General features: G+C 43.8%; 1 protein-coding gene across 1 annotated transcript in view; it reads right to left on the bottom strand.

Moving 5' to 3' along the window:
* Nucleotides 1-5,077: 5,077 nt before the first annotated feature.
* LOC103181702 (dynein axonemal heavy chain 6) overlaps nt 5,078-24,574 on the bottom strand; it is a 164,941-nt gene continuing 145,444 nt past the window's right edge. Inside the window, 15 exon segments of the mRNA XM_042333144.1 lie at nt 5,078-5,733; nt 6,654-6,803; nt 8,435-8,586; nt 9,088-9,218; nt 10,134-10,246; nt 11,604-11,800; nt 13,181-13,362; nt 13,889-14,103; nt 15,970-16,167; nt 16,468-16,695; nt 18,711-18,813; nt 20,523-20,736; nt 21,212-21,365; nt 22,756-22,868; nt 23,949-24,167. Of these exon segments, the coding sequence (XP_042189078.1) occupies nt 5,524-5,733; nt 6,654-6,803; nt 8,435-8,586; nt 9,088-9,218; nt 10,134-10,246; nt 11,604-11,800; nt 13,181-13,362; nt 13,889-14,103; nt 15,970-16,167; nt 16,468-16,695; nt 18,711-18,813; nt 20,523-20,736; nt 21,212-21,365; nt 22,756-22,868; nt 23,949-24,167 (2,579 nt within the window). The 3' untranslated portion in view covers nt 5,078-5,523.

Genomic DNA, 24,574 nt, shown 5'->3' with positions numbered 1-24,574 from the left:
GCATCAAAGTTTCTTCTTAAATCCAATGATGCTTTCTCTGGAGTCCTGAAGCTCAGTGGTTAGACGCTCGCCTTGCAAGTCGACACCTGGGTTCAATTCCAGGCAGGGCAAAACCTTGGGCAAGTTTCCTTACTCCACATGCCTAATAATAATCCCTCCAAAACAAAAAACAATAATAAATTGGTCATTTTCAATCCACGACTGTTTGTGGGACACTGCTGTGTGCAATTGACTGCTGCATTTCGCCCACAAATGTACTGTCAATTCACTTTACAGTATATTCTGTGAAGCACTTTGAGATGTCTCAAAGACCCTATATCAAATGCAAGGATTATTATTATCATTATACAGTAAACCTCACATAAAATCGCTGTGAAGGTCTTTGAGACGTCTAGAAGACGTGAAAAGCGTTATATCAAATGCAAGGATTATTATTATTAAATCGAATCAGTTGGGAGCATACATTTAATATGACTTATCCAAAGTATGATTTATATGAAACTTGCATAAGTTATAGGAAGTTATTTGGGCAGATGTATGACCTAGGCGATCATACAATTTACGCAGATCAGACTTATGTGGGTTTTACTGTATTTTGCTCCCCCTCATTGTGGTCTCACAACCAAGTGGGAACAGCCTATTAATTAAGAGTTCATCGAATCATTTCATAATCTTAAACACCTCTATCAGGTCCCCTCTTGATTGTCTCATCGCTAGAGAGAAGTGCAACCTGTCTAATCGTTGATATCTGTATCTACACATCCTTTTTTAAGGTGCATGGTGCTCTTTGTTTGTCTTATTTATCTAGTACCCCCTTCTTTCCTGTTTTAAACACTGTTTTTCATTCACAGCATTATCTGTTACTCCTATATTTCTTTGTGAAAAATTAGCTAAAGTATTCATTTAGTATTCCAGTTATTTATTTATGATATGGGGGGGGGTCTTATTCCAAACATTGGCCACATTGGTGGTGGGGGTGGGGAGAAGAGAGGTGTCTTCAGGAATTAAATTAATTTTACACACACCCTCCACTCAATTTACAATGGTCCAATAAATGGGACTATAAATGGTGACATCCCAAAACACAGCGGAATGAGATCTGACCCTTTTTTTTGTTGTTTAAACCCACCCCCGAATAAAATGCAAAACCCTGCAAAGAACTTGAGATCACAACTCCACAACGACCAAAACGTTTCTAAAGATGCCAGGTTTGAAACCTGGAATTGAAACCTGGTTTTAATTCCAAGCAGGGCGAAATCTTGGGCAAGTTTCCTTACTCCACACGCCTAATAATAATCCCTCCAAAAAACAAGAATAATTAGTCATTTTCAATCCATGACTCTTTGTGGGATACTGCTGTGCACAATTGGCTGCTGCGTTTCACCCACAAATATACAGTCAATTCACTTTACAGCATATTCTGTGAAGCGCTTTGAGACGTCTAGAAGATGTGAAAAGCGCTTTATCAAATGCAAGTATTATTATTATTTATTTATTATAAGAGCAAGAATTTATCTGCTGCCAATGAACTATTCCATCATAATTCACAGTAGTTATCAGCCTCATGAAGTAGCATTTACAATTCCTCTGTTCTTATGTGTTTCTTATCATGTAAGAAGCAAATAAGAATCCGACATTAATTTATTAACAACTTAAATAAAGGAGCACTCTTTTTTACGTGTTTAAAAAAATCCTTGCATTTGATCACGTCGAGATGTCTCAAAGGGCTTCACAGGATATACTGTAAAGTGTATTTTGTGGGCAAAACTTTGCAGCCAGTTTACGCACAGCAATATCCCACAAACAGCCATGGAATGAGTGACCAATTTTATTTAGGAGATTGTTGGCTAGGATACCGGGAGAAACTCCAGTCTCATTTTGAATAGTTCCATGGGATCTTTAACATCCACTTGAACAGGCAGATGGATCTTGATTTAACTTTTCATCCAAAGTACATCACCTCTGACATTGCAACACCCCCCTGCACTGCATTGGAGTGTCAGCTTAGACTATGTGATTCCACGTCCCAACGCAGAGTTGCCGTTACATATTTCTTATGTGTGTTTTCACAATGTTAATAAACCAAGATTGCACATTTCATACGGGTTTCTTGTGAATATCAACATTATGCACTCTATTTCTTTTTAAGATCAACCAGGGAAAATGAAGGGTCTTGAGTCAGAAGGCAAGCACAGGACTTTCTCCTGGTGGTCGCTTGATTTATTAAATAAATGAACATCGAAGGGATCATTGAAGCTCATCTGTGTCCTCTGGGGTCGGTGCTGGCTGCTCCAGGCTTCCTATGTGGCTTCCGGTATCGGACTGAAGGTGTGTGTTTCCCTTGCCTTGAGTACGTACAGTAACTGTTCTCATCCTGTTAGCAGTATGGGCAGAGCTGCTTTGACATCTGAGTTACCTCAGTCCGTCCTCCCGCTGTGTGCTGTTTGTGGCGTTTTGCTGATTAAATAAAACGGAAAACTCAACTCTCCCATTTTCTGAAATGAATTCCTTATAGAACTATAACTGCAAACACTACAAACATCCCGCCTTCACACATAGTCAGAATTTAAAAATCGCATTAGATTAGAAAAGCTTCAGCAATGAAAGAGGTTAAAAATTGAGTGTTAAGATAAGCAGAGGCTTTGAGAGAAAATGATCTTGTTAACACTAAACACAATTAGTCAGAGGAGTCTTCTGGCTCCATTCACTCAGTCAAAATCTACACACTGTACCCAATGTTACAACACAAGAAAATTACATGGTGCTTTTCACTTCGGAAGGATGTCACAAGGTGCTGGACAGTTACGGGTTTGCACCCGAGCTGGGGGTTTGAATCAAAATCTTCAGCAGCATTCTTGTGGACCTACACTTCCTACCTAACATGTGTCTGCAGACTGGCCCAGGCTAGGAACCTACCCTTGTTACTTGGAGAATATGTCAATGTGGAGAAGGAGGAAAACGTTGGAAAAAAAAGGAAACTATTTTTTTCAAAGTCCAGCAAACATTTTATTAAATAAAATGCATTGTGTGCATATCAGATACATAGTCACATTTCTCCAACATTGTCTTGGAACATCAGCACTGCTTAGTGAAGAGCACAGCAGCTACACCAAACTTGTGTACAGTCACCACCAATTGTCTATCAATGTACTTACCTCCTTACTTTCTCTCTGGCACATTTCTATTAAATACCAGTGCTGAATCTACATAGAAAGACAGAAATGTTCAGCACAGAAGGAGCCAATTTGGCCTATAATGTCAGTGACTGAGCCCTATGTTAATATCCATTATTACTCATTGTGTAATTATTATTACTCATTGTGCCTTGGCTCAGTTGGTAGACCTCTCGCTTCCTAGTCAGAAGGTTGTAAGTTCAAACTCCACATCAGGACTATGAACACACACAGTAAGCTTATATACCAATGCAGTGCTGGAAAAGACATTGCATTCCATTGTCAGAGGTGGCGTCCTTTGGATGATACATTAAATCGAGGTCCTGTCTGCCTGTTCAGGTGGACATTAAAGATCCCATGTCACTCCTGAAAAAGAGAAAGTGGAATTTCTCCTGGTGCCCTGGCCAACAATCCCCCAGATACAAATTGGTCATTTTCTCCATGATTATTTATGGTGGCATTGCTGTGCCCAAGTGGGCTGCTGTGTTCGCCTTCAAATAAACAGTTACTCCACTTCCCAGTAAATCCTGTGAAGCATTTTGGGACATCCTCCCAGTGTGAATGGCGCTATACCAAATGTAAGGATTTTTTAAAAATTAATCGCAAACAATGCATTTATGGTTTCTATGTATTCACTCAAAATACTGAATATCTAGTAGAGATTCAAATACAAACATTTTCTGGTTAATAACTGAGAAAGCTAGGATGGGCTGGTGGAATTAGGATGGATCAGGAATTGGATACAAGAGTAGCCATCGGTAAATTAACACTGAGCTTGGATTTGTTGGGATTGATATAGTTATAAGAATCATTGCGTTTAATATAGCCCCCACAACACTTAAGCATCTATGCTTCATCGCTGAAACATTTGCCAACAAAACAAGCAGTCACTTTACAGTAAATCCTGTGAGCTCGTTGCGACATCTTCCCCCGTGAAAGACGCTATATCAGGGAACTCTATACTATTATTATGTCTCACGGTGCTTCCCAGAGAATTGCTATCAAATGTAGTAACTGTGTGTTTGTAGGCAAATGCAGCAATCATTTGAGGATGTCAAGGTCCTACAGGGAATGATCAATTTATCTGAGGGATTGTTGGCCAGGTTACGAGGAGAAACTCCCTTCTTTTTTCCAATAGCACTACCGGATCTGTAATTTCCACATGAAAAGGACGAAGGGAGCTGTGTTTAACGTCTCACCCGAACAACGGCGACTGCACTAGAATGTCAGACTGGAATGTGAGCTCAAATCTTGATGTGGGGCTTGAATCCACAACCCACTGACCAATAGGCAAAAGTGCTAGCGATTGGTTGGGGAAGTCTAGACCACTAGTAGAGCTGCTTAAACACTGCATCATGATCCTTAATGCTCCCAGCTCCGCCACCCTGCAATGGTCAGCGTGGAAGGCGCAAATTCACCGTCACTCAACCCTACATTTCCTGCAATCCACCGGGGAGTCACCATAGCCTCCAGAGCCTCAAAGGGCTCCTTCCCTCAAGTGGTTAAAGGCACAGATTTAACTGTTGATGAATTTGATTGAAGCTGCCCTCTGAGCATTGGCTTTATAATCCCAGAAGTGCCTATGTATACCTTAAAGCAGCAGGACAAGATGATGCAGAGAAGCTAAGGGCAAGTTTAGGACAGGCACCAGGAAGTATTTATTGACAGGGAGGAGAATCACTTGTTGGAGCAGGGTACTGGCAAGGTTGAATGAAGCCGCTCGCTTCGGTGAGCATTCTGAATGAATGAAATCAAATGTTCTAAAGAACCTTCTTCAAATTGTGCTCCAGTGTGTTCATTCCCACTTGATGATGTGACTGTAATGTGTTAGCTGCTTAACTAGTGAAGTGCTTATTACAGTATACATTGGATATTCACACAGTGAGGTGTCTTTCCGATTATGCAAGGCTGAATGTTCTAGGTTTGGTTCGTTGGAAAATAACTGTCGGCTTCCAGTGTAACTATGTTTCGAGTGACTAAACTGGGGTGGGGAAGAGGGGAGGAAGGGGTGAAAGTTAGCTTTACAAACAAGAACGTGTAATTAGTGGATTACTCTTCCCTCTGGGAGTCGGGTGCGGGAGGGGGATCTAAAACAAGGAATCAGTCTTAAAATTAGAGCTAGGATGGCTAGAAATGCGATCAGAAAACATTCCTTCACACTGGCTCACTGCAGGTAGAATCAATTAGGATGTTTGAATGGGAGATGGATAGATATCTAAGAAGGGATATAGGGAAAAGATAGGGAAACGATAGGGAAACGGAATTAAAATATTTTTCTATGATCTAATAACTGCGGAAATAGGCTTCAAGGCTGAATTCCTATTCCTCCTATTCCTGTTTTATTCCAGCCTCAGTCGTCCAGCTGGCACAGAAGGGCGACCCCTCGGGTGACCCAGTGGCTGAAGGGGTGTTGTGAGGGCAGGATGACACTGGTTACAAAATTAGTGGATAGGCCTGTGGCGGAGAGGATTCCAGCTCGCTGGGAGGTTCTGTACACAGGGCACTCATATGCTTCTTGCACCTCCTCTTCCAACTCATCCACCTTTTTGTTCTTCTCAATCTGGAAAGGCAATTCCTTGGTTTTAACCTCAGAGCAAGTCTTTAGTCTTCATGTTAATACTGAAACAGTGCTAGTTCCCCTACTCGAGCTCTCTACTCAAATCCCATTCCTCCCACTACCTCCCCACCATCGCTTCCCCCCACCCACCCACAAACACACACTTTTTGTGCTTGTGCTAGCTTGCCCCTAGAGTTATTTTCTCTAATCCAATTCCAAAGCTTTTCCCCCTCATTGCATCTGTGCTGCTGGCTCTCCCACTGGAGTTATCTTCTCTACTCTCATTCCTCTGCCCTTTCCCCATTCTTTCTATACTGGTTCCCGTTCCCCACTGGAACTTGCCCACTCTAACTGCATTCTCCTGATCTTTCCCTACCATGTCTAGAGCCGTTGCTGGCTCCCACATTGGAGCTCTCTATTCCAATTTCATTCCACTACTGTTTCCCGCTAGCTTCCCCACAAGAGCTTTCTACTCTGAGGTCTGCTCTTTTTTCTGTAATCTTTTACACTTTTGGGTTGTTTCAAACACATTCCTCAGTGGGTTTAACCTCCAGCTCGAAGCTTCGCAGCACTGCTCAGTGTTAAAGTGCCAAAGAGACTTCTCGGCTGCCGCCCATACACTCACCCGCATTAAACTCTGTACCCTCATCACACCAGTTCTAGCCAGGCTCCACTGGCTCCCTATCATCGAACGGTTCAATTTCACAATAATCACATTCATCTTCAAATCTGTTCATGCCCTGGCACCTCCCTACCTCTCCAATCCACTTACTCCCCAACCCGCTGTCCACTACCTCTGCTCGACTGGCTCTGGCCTCCTGCTTATCCTTTGTGCCCTCCAGAATTCAACTCAACGAAAGGCTAAGCCCCAGTCAATGAGATCTTCCAGTCATGAGGAACAACAGTGAGGTAGCGGCACCCACCTTAACTGGGAGAAAGTGGATGCTTGGCATCTTGCAGTACCTCTTCCCCGGCTTGGATTCTTCTATGCTTTGACCCACGGCATTCCAGTGAGCTCCATCCAAGTACAAGCCAAACACAAGGACGCCATCTCCGAAGTTCGATTCATCTTGCTAACACACCAACACCATCACAAGAGAAGTTCAGATGAAGAAAACCTATAGGTCCATTTGATCTCATCCTTTCAGAATCCCCACACTACTATAATAATGATAATATTAATAATAATCCTTGCAGTTGATATAGCAACTAATCACTTCACTGATTACAGAATATACTTTAAAGTGGATTGACTTTGTATTTTGTGGAGAAACAACTGGAAAAACGAGGCGAGAGCACAGGCGAGGAGCGGGCTGCAGCACATGGTGAGGCTGAGAGAGAACCCGGCAACGCACAGGCGAGACTTTATGGCGGGGAAGTCTTCAGGTGAAAGGGAAACTAATGTTTGAAATTTCCTTCCCCGATGTCCCCCTATATAGTAATATTTATTCAGTAAAAGATAATAGTAATAATACTTGCATTTGATATAGCACCTTATCATGTTGTTGAGACATCTTAAAGCACTTTACAGAATATATTGTAAAGTGAATTGACTGTATTTTGTGGACGAAAATAGGACCAATTAAGTTCTTCTTTTACTATACAAGTATTTGTTAGCACTGTATAAGTGTTTATGTGAGTACCTCCATGAGGAGAGCGACAGGAAGAGAGTCAGAGTGAGAAGTGTGTGTTTTTTTATGCAATATAATGGTAAATGTATTTTTATTATATTATCTTTTTTCATTGTTAAATAGCAATTGCTATTTATAGTAAATATTTATGTGGTACAAAATGAAGGCCTAGAGACAAGGAGAGGTATATGAAATGCATTAAGTTTATTCACTAGTAGAATAGTGGTACTGTGCTATTAATGCTGCTTTCTGTCTTAAGCAAATATGTTACATTAGCCGAGAAAATAAAATCCTCCAGTTCTATTTAAAAATTCTGTTTCTTAGAAGGGGGGGCATGGGAAATGAATCTCTGAGGGCAGGGGACACAGCAAAAAAAATGTTGTTAACTCTGGTGTAGGGTAGTTTCTCAGTGGGTTTTACAACTAGAGGGTTGGATGTCGAGCAAGGGAGAACGGGACGTAGCCATACACGTGTTCAAGGAGAAAGAAATTCAGGTGGGACATCCTCCCAACATGAAAGGCACTGTATAAATGCAATTTATTATTGTTGTTGACTTGAAGACAGAAAGAGAGGGCTGGGCGCGAGACGGGTTCCAGTGTGAAAGGACATGGTTGCAGAGTTCTGGATAGTCTGCAGCTTGTGTAAGGAAGAGTTGGTAAACCGTCAAGCAGAGCATTGGTATAATCAACCTGGAGTGATAAATGCATGGATAAGGGTCTTGAAACCCTGAGGGGAGAGATAGTGGCGGAGGTGGGTGGGATGCATGGAAATTCCAGTGATAGATTGTTGGAATGGAATGCACACTCTCTCTCTGGAGGGACGCCTCCTGCTTACCTAACTCTGGAAAATATTAGGCGCAGGTTGGCAGGAGCCATGACTTGAGACCCCAGAGTATGCGTTGGGGTAACTGCTGGAGTCTAACCAACTAAAACCGAGTAGCTTTCTGTTGAGAGCAGTGTCTGGCAAGTGTGAAGACACTGTTTTCTAATCTCCTCTTTAATTCTTTAGACTGCAACACTAACCTATCCTTTAATTGTTTAGGCTGGGGGTCAGGAGGCTGTGCCAATACTCACGCTGAAGGCAGAGTCGCAGGCGCTGGCCTTGCGGGTCACATCGACCAGTGAGTCATCCCGGCTTGGCTGCTGTACGTAGTAGGTGAACGTCAGTGTGTCCACAGGAATGCCATGCTGCCTTGCGTGGTTTTGTAACACTGCCGTCAGGAAGCCTGCAAGACACAGTCAGCTCACTGAGTTTCATTTAAGAATTCCACAATTCCTTCCCACCCTTCATGTGATTGAGCATTGGCTAACGTAACCATTAGGAGTTACCAGTTCCCCCTTCCCCAGCACACACATATACACACAATATGTGGGGGAGAGATCTCGGTTTCTCGAAGCCCAGTAGACACACCAGTACTCACTCTGTGCACATGAGTATGTGTCTGCACTTGTGAGTGTGTATCTACGAGGATGAGTGTGTGAGTGTGTATCTGTACTTGTGAGAATGTATCTGTGAGAGTGTGTCTGTACGTTGTGTGTGTGGGAGTGCGTGTCTGAACATGTGTGTCCGTGAGCGTGATTGAGTGCCTGCGAGCATGTGAATAAGCCCGTGCCTGTACACGTGTATGAGTGTGTGTCTACGAGCGTGTGAATGCGCATGTCTTTGTGCACGTGTGAGGGGAGAGATGGTGAGCTACTTGTAGTCCAGGAGGCACACGAGTACTTACCCTGTGGGAAAAAGAAGCCTGATAGCCAAAAAGCACACGGCTGCGCTTGATATGTCTTTCCGGGCTGTTCTGAGATTGGCTGCATAATCTGTTCCAGTCTCTTTCCCTGTTCTTTGGCAATGATTCTGAGCCTGTTAAGAGTCAGAGTGCCACACAGTAAGTACCTGTCACAGGAATTGGAGAAGCCTCGAGACTGAGTAAGGGCACTGGTAAGTGTCGGTGTGGCTACATTAGAGGTAAATGTCCAGAGGCATCATTCAGAAAGGAACTGGATAGACACCCTGAGCAGTAAAAATAATAAGGGACATAGAGAAATCACGACGTATTATCACAAATCGTTCTGGGCTGAAGATTCCTAGCACTTCATAATAATAATCCTTATATTATTATTACTACTGCAGGACCACAGCTCTAATATGCAATATTTTCAAGTTGGATTTTTTGTGCTAATTGTTTATTACCTCCAGAAAACGATCCGTGTTCCTACTTACTACTAAGTAAACAGAGGTGTATGGGGTAAGGTTTCATTCTGCCTGGGAATCGAACCTGGGTCCTCTAGCTTGTGAGGCGAGTGCTCTAACCAATACGCTACAGAGTTCCATGTTCTTCTATGTAGATAAATGGAATTTAGCTAAATAGATAACTAAATGAAAGGAATGGTGTGGCAATTTGATTGGGTAGCTCGATGGAGTAATGATCTACTTCCACTTCAAACTGGAGGCTGATTTAAAGGTAAGTACATAAAAGTGGGGAGTTAGATGGGCAGTGATATGGAGTTCTGGTTTACTCCTGCCTCAAACAACAACAACTTGCCTTTATCTAGCGCCCTTTACACAGGTGGATGCAGCTTCTTGGAGTGCTTAACAGTAGTGGAGCCTGACACTGAGCCAGGGGAGGAGGTGACCGTAAATATAATCGAAGAGGAAGGTTTTTTGTTGTGATCTAAAAGAGGGGAAGGCAGCAGTGACAAACTAGTGCTGTGTCACAACAGAATGGATGTGTGGATGTCACCCCACCACCCGCTTGCTGTAGCGTCTGCTTCTTACTTTTGCTGAGCCACTCTGATTAAGTTGTCTGACCAAGTGCTGAAGAAATTTACTCGTTGAATCAGATCATCAATCCATGAGCCCAGCGGCTTGCAGGATTCATAGGAGCAAAGCTGGAGACAAAAGAGAAAACAGGGCAGGATTCAGGCAACGTCACAAAGACAGATAACATCTGCATAGAAAGAGGCCTTTCGGTCAATTGTGTTGCCTGTTTTCTGCACATCCCTTGTCCCCTCCGCTTCACCATTGGTGGCCGTGCTTTCAGCAATCTCTAGAACTCTCCGCCTCAATCCTTCTGCCTTATCCCCTCTTTGCCCATCTTCAGGGCAAGGACTTACCTCTTCGACTGTGCCTACAGTCACCTCCCCTCTCTCCCTGGCTCAGCGTCAAGCATTACCAATATTAAGCAATTTGAGATGCTCCCCTGTGTGAACAGTGCTATACAAGTGCAAGCTGTTGTTTTTCTAAATCGTCCTCATTTTCATTTCTCTCCCCGTACCCTAATGGTCTTACTGCTCAGGTTCCCTATTGAATGATCCAGCCTCAACAGCTACCAGTAATGAATTCCACATCCTAACATCCTCTGAGTGAAGGAATCCCTTCTGTCCCTTTTAACCCCTCCTTTGATTCATTCTTCTGCTAACAATTCTGAGACTGTGCAACTTTGTCACCCCTTCCCCAATTAAAGGAAATCACTTTTCCCTAGATTACCTTGTCGTGCCCCTTCAGAATCTTAAACACATCTATCATATCCCCACTGAATCTCTGCTTCAAAACAACTTAGTATGCCTTCCTTTATAAGGATGTAACACAATATAATTGTACATTTCTATAGCGTCATTCACTTTCGGAGGATGTCCCAAGGTTGCTGGCTGGGCGACCAAGCTGGGATGAGAACCAAAGGAGGGTGGTGGTGAGTGGCGGGGGATTGGGAAAGAACATCAAAAGCACAGTCAAACAGATAGGTCTTGAGACGGACCTTGAACAAGATGAGGGAGCGAATTGAAGGGACTCTGAGATGGAGTTTCAAAGAGCGGGGAGCAGATAGACTGAAAGCCTGACTGCCAATGGTGGGGTGGGTAAGGCAGGGGACACATAGCAGGGTGAAGAGAACGGCCAGGTCGATAGGGTAAATAAGGCAAGGTGGGGTTAAAAAGCTGTGATTTCAGTGACGAGCTGTGCGGTTTTAACTGGTTAGTCTCCAGCAGTTACCCCAACGCACACTCTGGGATCCCCAAGCTTTGGCTCTTGCCAACCTGAGCCTAATACTTTCCGGAATTAGGTAAGCAGGATTCGTCCCTCCAGGGAGAGAGTGCGCATTCCATTTTAACAATGTATTTCTGGGATTTCCATGTGTAGGAGGGATGCATGGAATTCTCAGTGAGGTTAGGATACTCTTAAGTGCAGTGATGATGTGTCAGACAACTGGTTGACCAGAAAAAAAGTCAGAGGGAATACTGTCTTCCTGACCTTCCATAGCTTGGGCACCTTCATATTCAGGCAGGAGTTGTAGACCTCCTCCAGTGAGACGGTGAGGATGCTCTGGCCTTTTACTGCGAAGCATAGGGAGCGAATTGACTTGAGGATGACTTCCAGGAGATGGTTGAAGCGATCAATCTCCTGCCGCAATACCGTGAGCAGTGCAGAGTTTGCTAAGCTGTCAAAGCCTGGGAAAGCCAAAGAAAGATTCAGGAGTCACAAAGCAGACTGAGGTAAAAAAACTGGGGAACTGACAAGCTAAGGGATTGACTGTATATCTTGTGGGTGAAACACGGCAGCCAATTGTGCACAGCAGTGTCCCACAAACAGTCGTGGATTGAGTGACCAATTTGGGGGCATTGTTACCCCCGGAAAGCAAATCTTACAGTTGACTAACAACTGGGTTACTATTTACTGCTAGGTAAACAGAAGCGTAAGGAAACGTGCCTAAAGTTTTGCCCCCCACCTCAGAAATCGAACCCGTGTCCTCTTGCTTGCAGGGCTAACCACTAAGCTAAGATACTCCTCAAAGTCATGCGTATGAATATAGATATTGAAAATAGCCATCAATTCTGTGGTTGCTTTCCTGCCCGATCCCACAGGTTAAGAGGTTAAAATATTTACATTCCTTAATGGTAAAGGCATAAACTTTAGACTTTTGATTTATTCTGGAGACGGAGACAACTTGCTGGGAAGGCAGTGGCTGATCCGACCGTGAGCCGGGTTAACAGACGTTGGTTGTTGAGAAACAGCAGCTTTCCTTTTCAGAACAGCAGGAGAATCTTAAACAAGCGGTGGAACCCACCTCAATTTAACATCTCATCTGAAGGATGTAAAGTCCTCCGAAGGGCATTAACACTCTAACCACTACGCTACAGAATTTGTGCGCAATTGGCTGCTGTGTTTCGTCCACAAAATACAGTTAATTCATTTTACAGTATGCAAAATGCAAAACACTGCAAATGCTGGAAATCTGACACAAAAACAGAAGTCGCTGGGAACACTCAGCAGGTCAGGCAGCATCTATGGAGAAAGGAAAGTGAGTCAAAGTTTCGGGTCCACGACCTGATGAAGGGTCATGGACCCGAAATGTTGACTCATTTTCCTTTCTCTATAGATGCTGCCTGACCTACTGAGTGTTCCCAGCGACTCCTGTTGTTGTTTCATTTTACAGTATATTTACATTACAGTATATCCTGTGAAGTGCTTTGAGACGTCCCAACGACATGATTAGGCGCAATATCAAATGCAAGGATTATTATTATTATTAAACAAGCCTCTGTTTGCCTAGCAGTGAGTGGGAGCTGGTTGTTGGTCGATTGGCAGGTTGCTTTTCTGGGGGTGGTAATCCCTTCTAAAAAAGATATTAATAATAATAATTTGGTCACTCAATCCACGACTTTTTGTGGGACACTGCTGTGTGCAATTGGCTGCCGTGCTTTTCCCACAAAATATACACTTTACAGTGCATTCTGTGAAGCTCTTTGAAATGTCTCGAATACGTGATAAGGCGCTATATCAAATGCAAGGATTATTATTATTATTTTCCCCTTCCCCAATAGCCTTACCGTTGATAGACTGAACATAGCCTATCCACAAGGGCAATGTCAGCAGTTCAGCCAGGGTTATTTTGGGGGCCTTCACCCGCTCAATTCCCTCGGGAAGTTTTTCGTCTCCCACATTCCTCGGCACGCGCTTAAGAATGTCCAGCGCGACCTCCAGCACGATCTCGTGCGAACTCTTCCCCCCACTGTAAATAAAGGGAACAAATTTCATCCCGCAAACCAGCTCATGATAGATTTCCCTCAGGAGAAATTCAGCAGCTGTATTACTCCTAGACAGTGTTAGATCATGTTTTAACACATGGTGTGTTACACAATATTTATAAAAGGGTGTTTTACCCAGTAACACACAATGTGTTCTGAATGTACACAGTGTTATACCTATTAACAGATGGTGTGCTATTATATTATATACACGAGCATTATATTAAGTAACAGTCTGTGTTTTACTATATAACATTACTCAAGAGCATTATGCCTAGTAAAACACGATGGGGTGAAATTTGCAATGTTTGAGAACATTTCTTAACAGATTTGAGGTGACATCACATCAAACACGTTACAAAATGGTGCACATTTCACCTCTGTAATACAAAGCCAAGTCATTCTACAGTTCTCCGCGATGCTGGCGGTGGCTGATGCTATCTCCAGGCCTCCCAGGCTCTGCGAGTCCGCAGTCGGTGGGAGGGAGGGAGGGAGGGAGGGAAGTGGGGCGAGGTTAGTACTGACCGGGTGAGCTGGCCACTAATGCTGAGCCGGGGCTGAATGCTGACAACGGTCTCCATGAATAACTGGCTCTGACTTTCCAGGAACGTTTTCTCAGCATCAGGATGCATGCCAAAGATATCTGGCAAGTCATACTCAGGAAGGGATTCAATATAGTTCACACACTGCACCTGGTCCATGTTCTCCGAGATAATGTGATAAATCTAGAAGTGCAGGCAAAGCAGAAAAACACATTGCTATGAAACCCCTTTTCGCAGAAAAAACAGCATGTTTCGGAATGAGATGTTAAACCGAGATCCCGTCTGCTCGTGCAAGTGGATGTTAAAGATCCCTTGGCACAATCACCCAAAATAAAATTGGAACATGGCTGTTTGTGGGACTTTGCTGTGCGCAACGGGCCGCCACATTTCACCCACAAAATACAGTCAATGCATTTTTTACAGTATATCCTGTGAAACAATTTGAGACGTCTCAATGATGTGAAAAGGAGCTACATCAAATGCAAGGATTATCATTGTGTTTACAAAGGCCGGTGTTATAATCCTCACAGCTGAGGAGGAGGTCAGTAAATGATCTGATTGAGGTGATTAAAATCACAAGTTTCCCTCTGGGTACAAGGATCCTAAGCAGTGGGATGTAATCTTAAAATTAGAGCTAGGAATGGTTAGAATTGAGATCAGAAAACATTTCTGCACAGAAGATTGTGAAAATGTGGAACACACTGCCCCCAAGGGGCAGAATCAATTGGGATGTTTAAATAGGAGATAGATCGATACTTGGAAAATTAGGGATATTAGAGGGAATGGAGAAAAGCTGGGAAATTCAGATCACAAAATTAACTTGTAGAACAGGCTCGGTATGTTGAAAGCCTCCCCACCTCCTGTTCCTATGTTCCCTGCCTATGGTGTTGGTGCAGATATTTTGCAGTAACTACAATACAAATTTACATTTATGCAGCACCTTTTACATCAGGAGGACGTACCAAGGTGCTTGACAGGCTTGGCACCCGAGCTGAGGGTGGGTGCCGAGGGGGTTCGAGAGAGGAAAGATAACTGAAGGTGTGGTTGAAGAGGAAAAAAGGTCTTGAGTCAGACTCTGAAAGAGATCACTCCTTCCCCCCAGTGGCTGAACCTACAGCAGTAAGCCCCTATCCTCTAGATCTCTCGCCCAAATTACAGAGGGTGGAAATGGGATTTCCACTATGGAATCATCACATGGAGAGAATGAGTGTTATTAAGTGCGTTTTGTCATGGTTTGGAGCTGAACTCCCCCTTGATGTCTAGAGAGCGGTCTGTACCTCACTCAGTCCGTTCAAAACTGAATCGGTGCTATGTTGGATTGTAACCTAGCGAGTAGTTTTGCTAGAAACAGCTTCCCATTTATCTTTTACTTTTAAAGTTTTCAATCTGGTGAAAAAATGTGAAATCCGGACCAATTCGGGATATTTCAGGTTGAGATCCTGTTGTGACCAAATTAGCTGCTCTTATACTAGTCACGGAAGAGATAGGGGACATTAATCCCTTCCCCTTTAACAACGAGTAAGGATGCAGACATTTTTGAAACCTAAATTAAGATCAAACCAGTGTGTACACAAAATGCAAATCTTAAGAGTATCCTCACTCCCTCTCAAGAGCTGGAGACACTTTGAATTCAGTCTATGTTGACGTTCCAGCACAGTACTGGGGAAGTACTGCATTGTCAAAAAGACACCTTGAACTGAGGTCTTGTCAGCCTGTTCGGGTGAACATCAAAGACATTATTTGAAAAGAGATGAGAGTATCTCCTAATGTTCTGGTCAGCAATCCATCAGATAAATTATTCAGTCTCTTCATTGCTGTTTGTTTGTTCGGTCACTCTCCACCCCCACCCTCACTGCCCTCCACCCCTCTTGATTCCAACCTCTAGCTCGTGTGCAAATTCTTGATTGTCTAGCACCTTGGGATGCGAAAGACGATATACAAAAGGTCACGACTCTTTTGACAGCAATTCTATATAAAGCTATTTGAGACATTTCAACAACTGTATCAAATGTAAGGATTATAAATATATAATAAATCCCCAAAGCTCACCCCGTCAGCTGAGAATCGGTGACCTTCCTGCAGGATCTCGGGCGTGTAGAACATCTGGAGGATGCAGTTGAGACAGCGACGATCCCAGCTGTCTGTGACCCGGCCCCCGTACACCACCTCCCCCGTCAGGTAGCGAAGCGCCTGCCAGGGTATCTGCTCCTGCCCCTCCATGAGAATCTCCAGTGTCAGAATGGAGACCTGATCACCAAAGGAGGCAACAAGTCATAGCACAGAGCACTGCCAGCTCTATCAAGTGGATTAGTGATTAGAGCGCTCGTCTCGCAAGTGAGAGGACCTGGGTTTGATTCTCGGGCAGGACGAAACCTGAGACAAGTTTCCCAACTCCACACTCCTTTGTTTACCTAGCAGTCAACAGGAACCTGATTGTTAGTCGACTGGTCACTTTTTGGGGGTAATAATCATCCCCTCACCAAAAAAAGACGTTTCAACGACATGATGAAGCGCTATATCAAATGCAAGGATTATTATCATTATTACCTCCAAATCCGAAGACTTGAACTCGTAAGGGATGTTCCAGCCCAAAGCTCCGTACTTCTTTCTCTCCTGGGCGACTGCGTTGAAGAAGCAGAGAGAGAAGAGCAGCCTGCGCCAATAGGGGCCAGCATTTTCCTTTTTGTACATCTTGTCCAGTACTTCTCGAGAGCCACTGCTTCCGAAGGTGGTCAGGAGCTTACCCCGGATTCCCTGCGGCAACTCCACAGCAATCTTACAGGGAGAGTGAATGAGAAAGAGAGAGAGAAAATGGGTTAAAGCAGAGTCTCACTATGTCAGAACAGCTTCTTTGAAATAATAATAATAATTTGGTCACTCAATCCCATTACTATTTGTGGGACACTGTTGTGCGCAATTGGCTGCCTTGTTTTCCCCACAAAATATACAATCACTTTACAGTACATCCTGTGAAGAGTTTTCAGACGTCTCGACGACCTGATAAGGCACTATATCAAATGCAAGGATTATTATTATTATAATAAATTCGACTCTTGAACAACTTGTATTTTTAAAGTGCTTTAAACATCAAGATGCACTTCAGAGTATCGTGGTCGAGTGACCGATTATTGTAGGCAAATGCTGCTGCCATTTTTCACACAACAAAGCCCGCCACACAGTCATGAAGCGAAAGACGAAGCAAGTGACCAGTGACTGGAGGATTGATTGTTGGCCAACACACCAAAGGAAGTAATCTTATCTTTTTCAATAATGTCTTAATAAGCAGGTGGGGCCTCGGTTTAATGTGTCACCCAAGATCAGCACCTCAGACATTGCAGTGCTCCCCACAGTATTGCCCTGAAGTGTCTCAGTTTGGACTGTGATCTCGACTTATAATAATCCTAGCACCTTATCACATTGTTGAGACGTCTCAAAGCCTTTCACACAATATAAATGACCTGGATTTAGGTATAGGGAGTAAAATTTCCAAGTCTGCGGATGATACTAAGCTAGGAAAAGTAGTAAACAATGAGGAGGATAGTAGCAGACTGCAAATGGACATGGACAGACTGGTAAAATGGGCAGACATGTGGCAGATGAAGTTTAATGTGGAGAAATGCGAAGTGATGCACTTTGGGAGGAAGAATGAGGAGAGGCAATATAAGCTGATGGTACAATCTTAAAGTGGGTAAAGGAACAGAGAGACCTGAGGGTTCATATAAGTATATCTTTGAAGGTGGCAGGACAGGTAGATAAAGCTGTTAAAAAAGCATACGGGAAACCAGGCTTTATAAATAAGGGCATAGATCACAAAAGTCAGGAAGTTACGATGAATCTTTATGAAATACTGGTTTAGGCCTCAGTTAGAGTACAGTGTTCAGTTCTGGGCACCACACTTTAGGAAGGATGTCAAAGCGTCGGAGAGGATGCAAAGGAGATTTACCAGGATGGTACCAGGAATGAGGGTCTTCAGTTATGAGGAGAGGCCAGAGAAGCTAGGATTATTCTCCTTGGAGCAGAGAAGGTTAAAAGGAGACTTAATAGAAGTTTTCAAAATTATGAGGGGATTCGATAGGGTGAACAAGGAGAAACTATTTCCACTGGCCGGTGGGTCGGTAACCTGAGGACACCGATTTAAAATAATTGTTAAAAGAAACAGAGGGGAGGAGATTTTTTTTCCACACAGCGAGTTATTCAGATCCGGAAATGCATTGCCTGAAAGGTGGAAGTTAATTCGATAACAACTTTCAAGAGAGAAGTAGATAATTATTCGGGGAGGACAAGTTTGCAGGGCTATGGGGAGAGAGCGGGGGAGTGGGATTGAACTGGATAGCTCTTCAATGAGCTGCCACAGACACGATGGGCTGAATGGCCTCCTGTGGTGTATAATTCTATGATTCTATGATCTATGATATACTGTAGAGTAAATTCACTGTATTCTGTGGGCAAAACGTGGCAGCCAATTGCATACAACAGTTTCCCACAAACAATCGTGGGTTAAGTGACCACATTTTCTTTTTGAGGGATTATTACCCCCGGAAAGCTATCCGCCAATTTCCTGACAACTAGGTTCCTACTTACTGCGAGGTAAACAGAGGCATGTGTAGTAATGAAACTTGCCTAAGGTTTCGCCCTGCCTGGGAATCAAATCCACGTCCTCTAGCTTGCGAGGTGAGTGCGCTAAGCAATACGCTCCAGGACTCCATTTGAGCCTTGAATCCACAATCGTATGACCCAGAGGCAAGCCAAGCTGGTTCACTGTGTACAGGTAAGCTATCCTAAGTGCTCACCTTTATCGCTCTCTGAAGAATGGAAATGGGAACTTGGGGATTTGGTTTTGAGCTGAGAAACAGTCTGAACTGAGGATCAATGTTTGCTCCAGTTTTTTTGAATCTGTAACCAAAAGGAAACAAGCAGTTACACAGGACACAGAAGTTAGGTCTTCCTATTTTGAGAAAAAGCTATAGAGAAATGGAGATTGTAGGATGGCAGGGGTGGGCCCATCGCATGGGCAGGGGAGAATTAAATCAACCCGAGATTGCCCTACTGGAAACTGGTCTCCCCCCAACACTTCCTTATGTCTAGTACCAACTGTATCAGCCTTCTGGTTGTTATCCCACAGTCCATTCACCTCACACCCTCCCTTGCCTCCTTCAAGGCGCGTCTCAACCTTCCTCTTTGACCACAGCTTCGATCACCTTCCAACCATTTGTTCTACCTCCTTTAAGCCTTTCATCAGTATACCTTCCTCTACCTCCAAAATATTGTCCAATCCCTCACCCTCAATGCAGCCAAAACCCTTATTCTCCATACTTAATTGCTCCAGTACTCTTGTGGACTCCCAACTCCACTCTCCACAAGCTCTGTATCACAAGCTCCACACCCACATTCTCTCCCAAACTCTCTATGAGTTTATCAGACCCATCCTCACCCAACTCCACTGGCTCCCTACCCACAGTTGATTCACCTTAAGATTCCTGTTCTTATCTTCAATGAAAAGCCTAGTGCCATGGCATCTCCCCTCAGACATGGATAACTCAGGTTTTCAATGTCAGCAAAGAAAACACAAAGGAGGGCAGAAATATACTGACTGTTTGTCAGTGTTATTATTTATAATAGAACCACTTCTCTATACGACAATTAATAAAATCAGTACAGCGAGAGGTGGCTACATGCTGGAGCAGGATAGACACATTAGGGTGCAGACATGCACATACCGGGGTCTACACACAAAGTAACACACACACACACATAAACCATGGTATATATGTTACAGTAAAGTTGTGAAACCAGGGATTTTAAGTTGTGAACCAGGAATTTTGCAAAATCCCTGAAATTTTAATTAAAATTGTGAAACCATGAAATCACTGAAATTAGGAGTCAGGGAATTTGTGTAAAAGTGATCATTTCATCATATCGATAACCTTGCCTTGACACTTATTTTCATTTGTAAGCACAAGTGAGGCTTCCATGACACTGGGAATTGCATTTTAGTTTTGCTTTGAAGCACTTACATCAGTTGGTCTAACATTTCTTCTGACCGTAGTTACACTTTGTAAAGCCTTAGTCCACCACAAACAGACCGTGCAATGACAGTTTCACAGAGTGATGCTGACGTCTCCTGGTTGACGCAGGTCTCTGCTAACAATTGTTGTGGGCAGAGGTCAAATTAATTCCTGGAATAGTGACCCCTCAGGATGCCAACCTTTACTGCTATCTTGTACTTTTCAGTGTCTAAATCTTTCTTAATGATAACACCAAGGATGTTCCTGGGATCCCCTCTACCCCTGTCCGCTCCTGGGGTGGGACAGCCACGTTGTCTCCAGGTGTAGCAGTTGGAGATCCAGCTGACTCCGCTTTACAATCCTCCCTGCCTGGGTTACTTGTGCCATTTGTGCAACAGCTCATTGATTCACAATTTTACTGTAGCATATGCACACATACGTACACATACACACACACAGCTACAAGGATACAGTCAGATGGGGAAACACATACTACACATACTAAACATACATATGAACAGGAGATAACATCCCCACCCCAGGGTGTGCACACAAGTCAGAGTGTGATGATTGGTTGTAAGGCAGGGCCTAACTCACGATTCCACAATGCTCTGCAGTCGTGGCATGAAGGATGCTGCCAGGTGGCAGTTTTCCAGGAACACCCAACGTCCCCTCAGCACCAGGGCTTTGTGGATCAGATCTTCCGCCTTTGGTCCTTGGCCCTGTCCTAGTGAGATGATGTCCAAGTGCTGAGTGCTGCCTCGTGCTTCCTTCGCAAAGCGCATCAGCTGCGTGACCGTGTCTCCTCCAGCTGCTTGCAAAAACATGCACAGAATCAGACACCAGGTCACCCAAACCCCATCATCTTTTATTATTTTCCTCAAATATTTCACTTTAACTGCTTCAACAGCAATAAGTGGTAGGATATTCCACATTGTAACAATCTTCTCATTTCTCTTTTCATTTCTCAGGACCTTGGGATGTCCTCCCGACGTGAAAAGCGCTATTCAAAAGTCATTTTGTTGTTATTCTTCCCTTTTTTCCTTCTGGTGATAATGGAGTACCGTAGCGGAAACAGAGGTGTGTGGAATAAGGAAACTTGCCTAAGGTTTTTTCCCGCCCGGGAATCGAACCCGGGACCTCTCGCTTGCAAGGCGAGTGCGCTAACTACCATGCTACAGGACTCCCTTCATTTCCTTATCTTTCTCGTCCCTTCAGTAATGAGCAGCCCCTTATCCCAGCAGTCCTTCCTGAGCAAATGTGTGGATCCTCGGTCCCCTTACCGCATGATAGGAGGAAGATCATTGGAGTACTGGCACTCATCTGTTCAAACACATCTCGGATGTTCAACACAAAGCTCGGCAGGAACTCAGGCCCCAGGTTCTCAGTCACGAACTCCCTGACAGCAGCAGTCAGACCATCAGGTTTGATGATCCTTATCTGTAGAAAAATGTGGAAGCAACTATCTAAAACAGATTTTCCACCTGGAGGACTAATCTTGTCTCGTTTGTAAAGTCGCTACTTTTTTTTCCCTCTAAACAGTCTGACGACGTCTGTTCCCCTCCCCTCTGCCTTCAAAACATACAGTCAATTAATTTTACAATATATTCTGTGAAGCGCTTTGAGACGGCTCAACGACATATAACGACGTGTTATATCAAATGCAAGGCTTATTATTCCTGTCCTTAAAACTCTCTGAACCCATGCGCAATTTAGTCGTCAAGTTTGATCCCCAGTTATCCTTCCTCCCCCACATCCGGTCCCTGACCAGCACCGCCTTCTTTCACCTCCGCCACACTGCCCCTCTCCGCCAATACCTCACCCCAAAAGCTGCCAAAAGCCTTGTCTATGCCTTTGTCACCTCTTGGCTGAACTACTCTAACTCCCTCCTCGCCGGCCTCCCCTCCTCCACAAAATTTAGCTCATTCAAAACTCCGCCGCCCACTCAAAACTTCATACCCCAATTACTCCAGTCCTTACCAAACTCCACTGGCTCTCTGTCACAGAGCGGATCAACTTCAAGATCCTTGGCACCCCCCATCTTTCTAACCTCCTCTCTCCCCACAGCAGTACCTGCTGCCTCCGCTCTACTGGGTCCGGACTCCTCCACGTCCCCGAATCCTCCGCTCCACCATCGGCGACCGTGACTTCAGCCATTACACCCTGAAACTTTGGAACTCCCTCAACCCCTTCGCCTCACCCCCTCCTTCCCCATCTTCAGGTTCGCGCCTGAAGACCTTCTTCTTCTTGGTCGCTTTCCCCCTCTCCCTGACTCGGCCTCGGGCTCCGCCATTGTTAAGCGTTCTGAGACGAGGCCCAGCGTGGAGGCACTATATAAATGCAAGTTATTATTATTCAAGAGTTTGGTCCTGGCCGACTTGGCTCAGTCAGTCTGCTCTCAGCTCTGGGTCAGAAGGTTGAGGTTCAAGCCCTAAGTTAGCTCACAGTCTAGGGCAACACTCCAGGAGTACTGGGGGAGTACTGCATTGTTGAAGCCCCATTGTTTTGGGAGCCCCATTATTCAGGAAAAACATTTAAGTCTCATGTCCCTGCCCAAATTGACCTTTATGTTTCTTACAAATAGACAATCTATTACATATGAGAGCAATTCCATGTAGGACCCTTTGAGATGTTTTAATGCTACAGAGCTGTATCAAACGCAAGTGTTTTTATTGTTAATGTTGGCAGCACAGTGTTTGGGATGTGACCAATTTTTTCCCCAGAGACACCCAGTGACAGGGCCGACTATGAAATCCTGTCTCTAATAGTACAAAGACCAGTTTCTGAACTGAGGGTGTGGGGTTTATGGGAGAGGAAACATTGCTCTTACTAATATCAGTCGTTGGAAAGATGTAAGATTCTGCCAAGGGAAGAGAGTTTCCAGGTTTGGGTTGACATCTATTGTTATTTTGGAGAGTTCCAATTCACTGGATTGGAGAGAGCCTGTTAAATAAACAGCACATGGTGAGACTCAGTGACACAAGCTTTTAGTCATTGTGAAGGTTGCTCTTCGCTGTTAGAGGGAAGAGCTGTGAAAAAAACAGATAAGACAGGCCTCTTTAACTAGGAAAGGTGGAGTCCCCTAGTGTAGTGGTTAGTGACCTCGCTTACAAGCAAGAGGACCCAGGTCTGATTCTTAGGCAGGGGGAAACGTTATGCAAGTTTCCTTACTCCACGCGGTTCTGTTTATCAAAGTAGGAACCCGGTTGATAGTCGATTGGTGGATCGCTTTCTGGGGTAATAATGCCTCAAAAAAATATGGTCACTTAATCCATGATTAATGTTCGAAATGGTGAACTCCAGCAGGTGATCTCCCTCATTATCTCCAAGCTCGACTCTTGCTAGCCGGGGCCTAATGCTTTCTGGGATTAGGTGATCAGGGTGATTCTAATTTTAATAGTAATAAATTGTGCCCACAAAATACACAGTCACTACACTTTACAGTATATTCTGTATAACGTTTTGAGACATTTCAACGAATGATAAGGCGCTATATCAAATGCATATATTATTATTATTATTATTCTCTCCCTGGGAGAGGGTGTGCATTCAATTCCATTCCACACAGTGGAAATTTCTAAGCATATAAGGAATTCTCACTAGTTTGGTTTGGATACTTCTAAGCATAGCAGTGGGTTTTGTGTGTGTCAGAAACCCACCTGCCCAAAACATACACCACTGACTGCAGATAGAAAGGACAGATTAAATACATACTTGAGAAAGTTAAAAAGAGAACATATTTGGAATCTAGATTGATTTTAAATTCATGTTATAAATTGAAAGTTTTCTGCAATTCTTAAAAACAAATTCTGTGCAATCTTAAATTCTCCCACAAAATACACAGTCAATTCACTTTGCAATGTATTCTATGAAGCACTTTGAGACATCTCAACGACATGATGAGGCGCTATATCAAATGCAACGATTATCATAAATTATAAGGCTGAGAACAAGAGGGTTTCTGTAACTTTGGACGTCTTTGTGTAAATAGGGGAGATAAGGCCTGGCAGAGCTGCGCTGTACCTTGCTTTGAGGTCTTCCGATAGAAAAGATTCTTTAATAGATCGTAGCTATTCTCTGCCTGCAGGAAGCACTCCCACTGCTCTGGGTGTTCTTGTAGTGAATAACAAAGTATTCTGAATGGCTCCAGCTTCCTGCTGATGTACTGACACTGTTTCCACATCGAGTCCGTCATCCACTGGCTACGATAGCCTTGACCAGTCCAGACATCCTGATCCATTTCTGGAGAACAGTCATATCCTTAATGAGGCTATGCGTACTTCACCATACACCCACTCTTAACCTTAAGACCATTGGATTTGCTTGGCTTTTTTCAGCCAGAGAGAGATGTAGCACACATGTTTTGACTATTCTGTCACAAATGGGTTTATTGTGGACACTGTAGTGTAGAGTAGCCTCACAAGCGAGAGGACCTGGGTTTGATTCCCAGGCATGGTGATTATCTTCCAGAGATAATAATCCTTCCAATATTTTTTAAAAAAAGAATAAAAAATAATAAATTGCTCACTTAATCCATGACTGTTTATGGGACATAAACCTGGAGAGGTCCATTGCTGTCCAATGCCTCGTCCCAAAGGAAAGATATAATCTCATACCATTCTATCGCTCATACACACTGAATCAATTTC

This window comes from Callorhinchus milii, unplaced genomic scaffold (genome assembly GCF_018977255.1).
Source record: "Callorhinchus milii isolate IMCB2004 unplaced genomic scaffold, IMCB_Cmil_1.0 Scaffold3, whole genome shotgun sequence".
Taxonomy (NCBI): Eukaryota; Metazoa; Chordata; class Chondrichthyes; order Chimaeriformes; family Callorhinchidae; genus Callorhinchus; species Callorhinchus milii.
The sequence above is the reverse complement of the archived record's forward strand: the minus strand, read 5'-3'. Positions and strand labels throughout refer to the sequence as shown.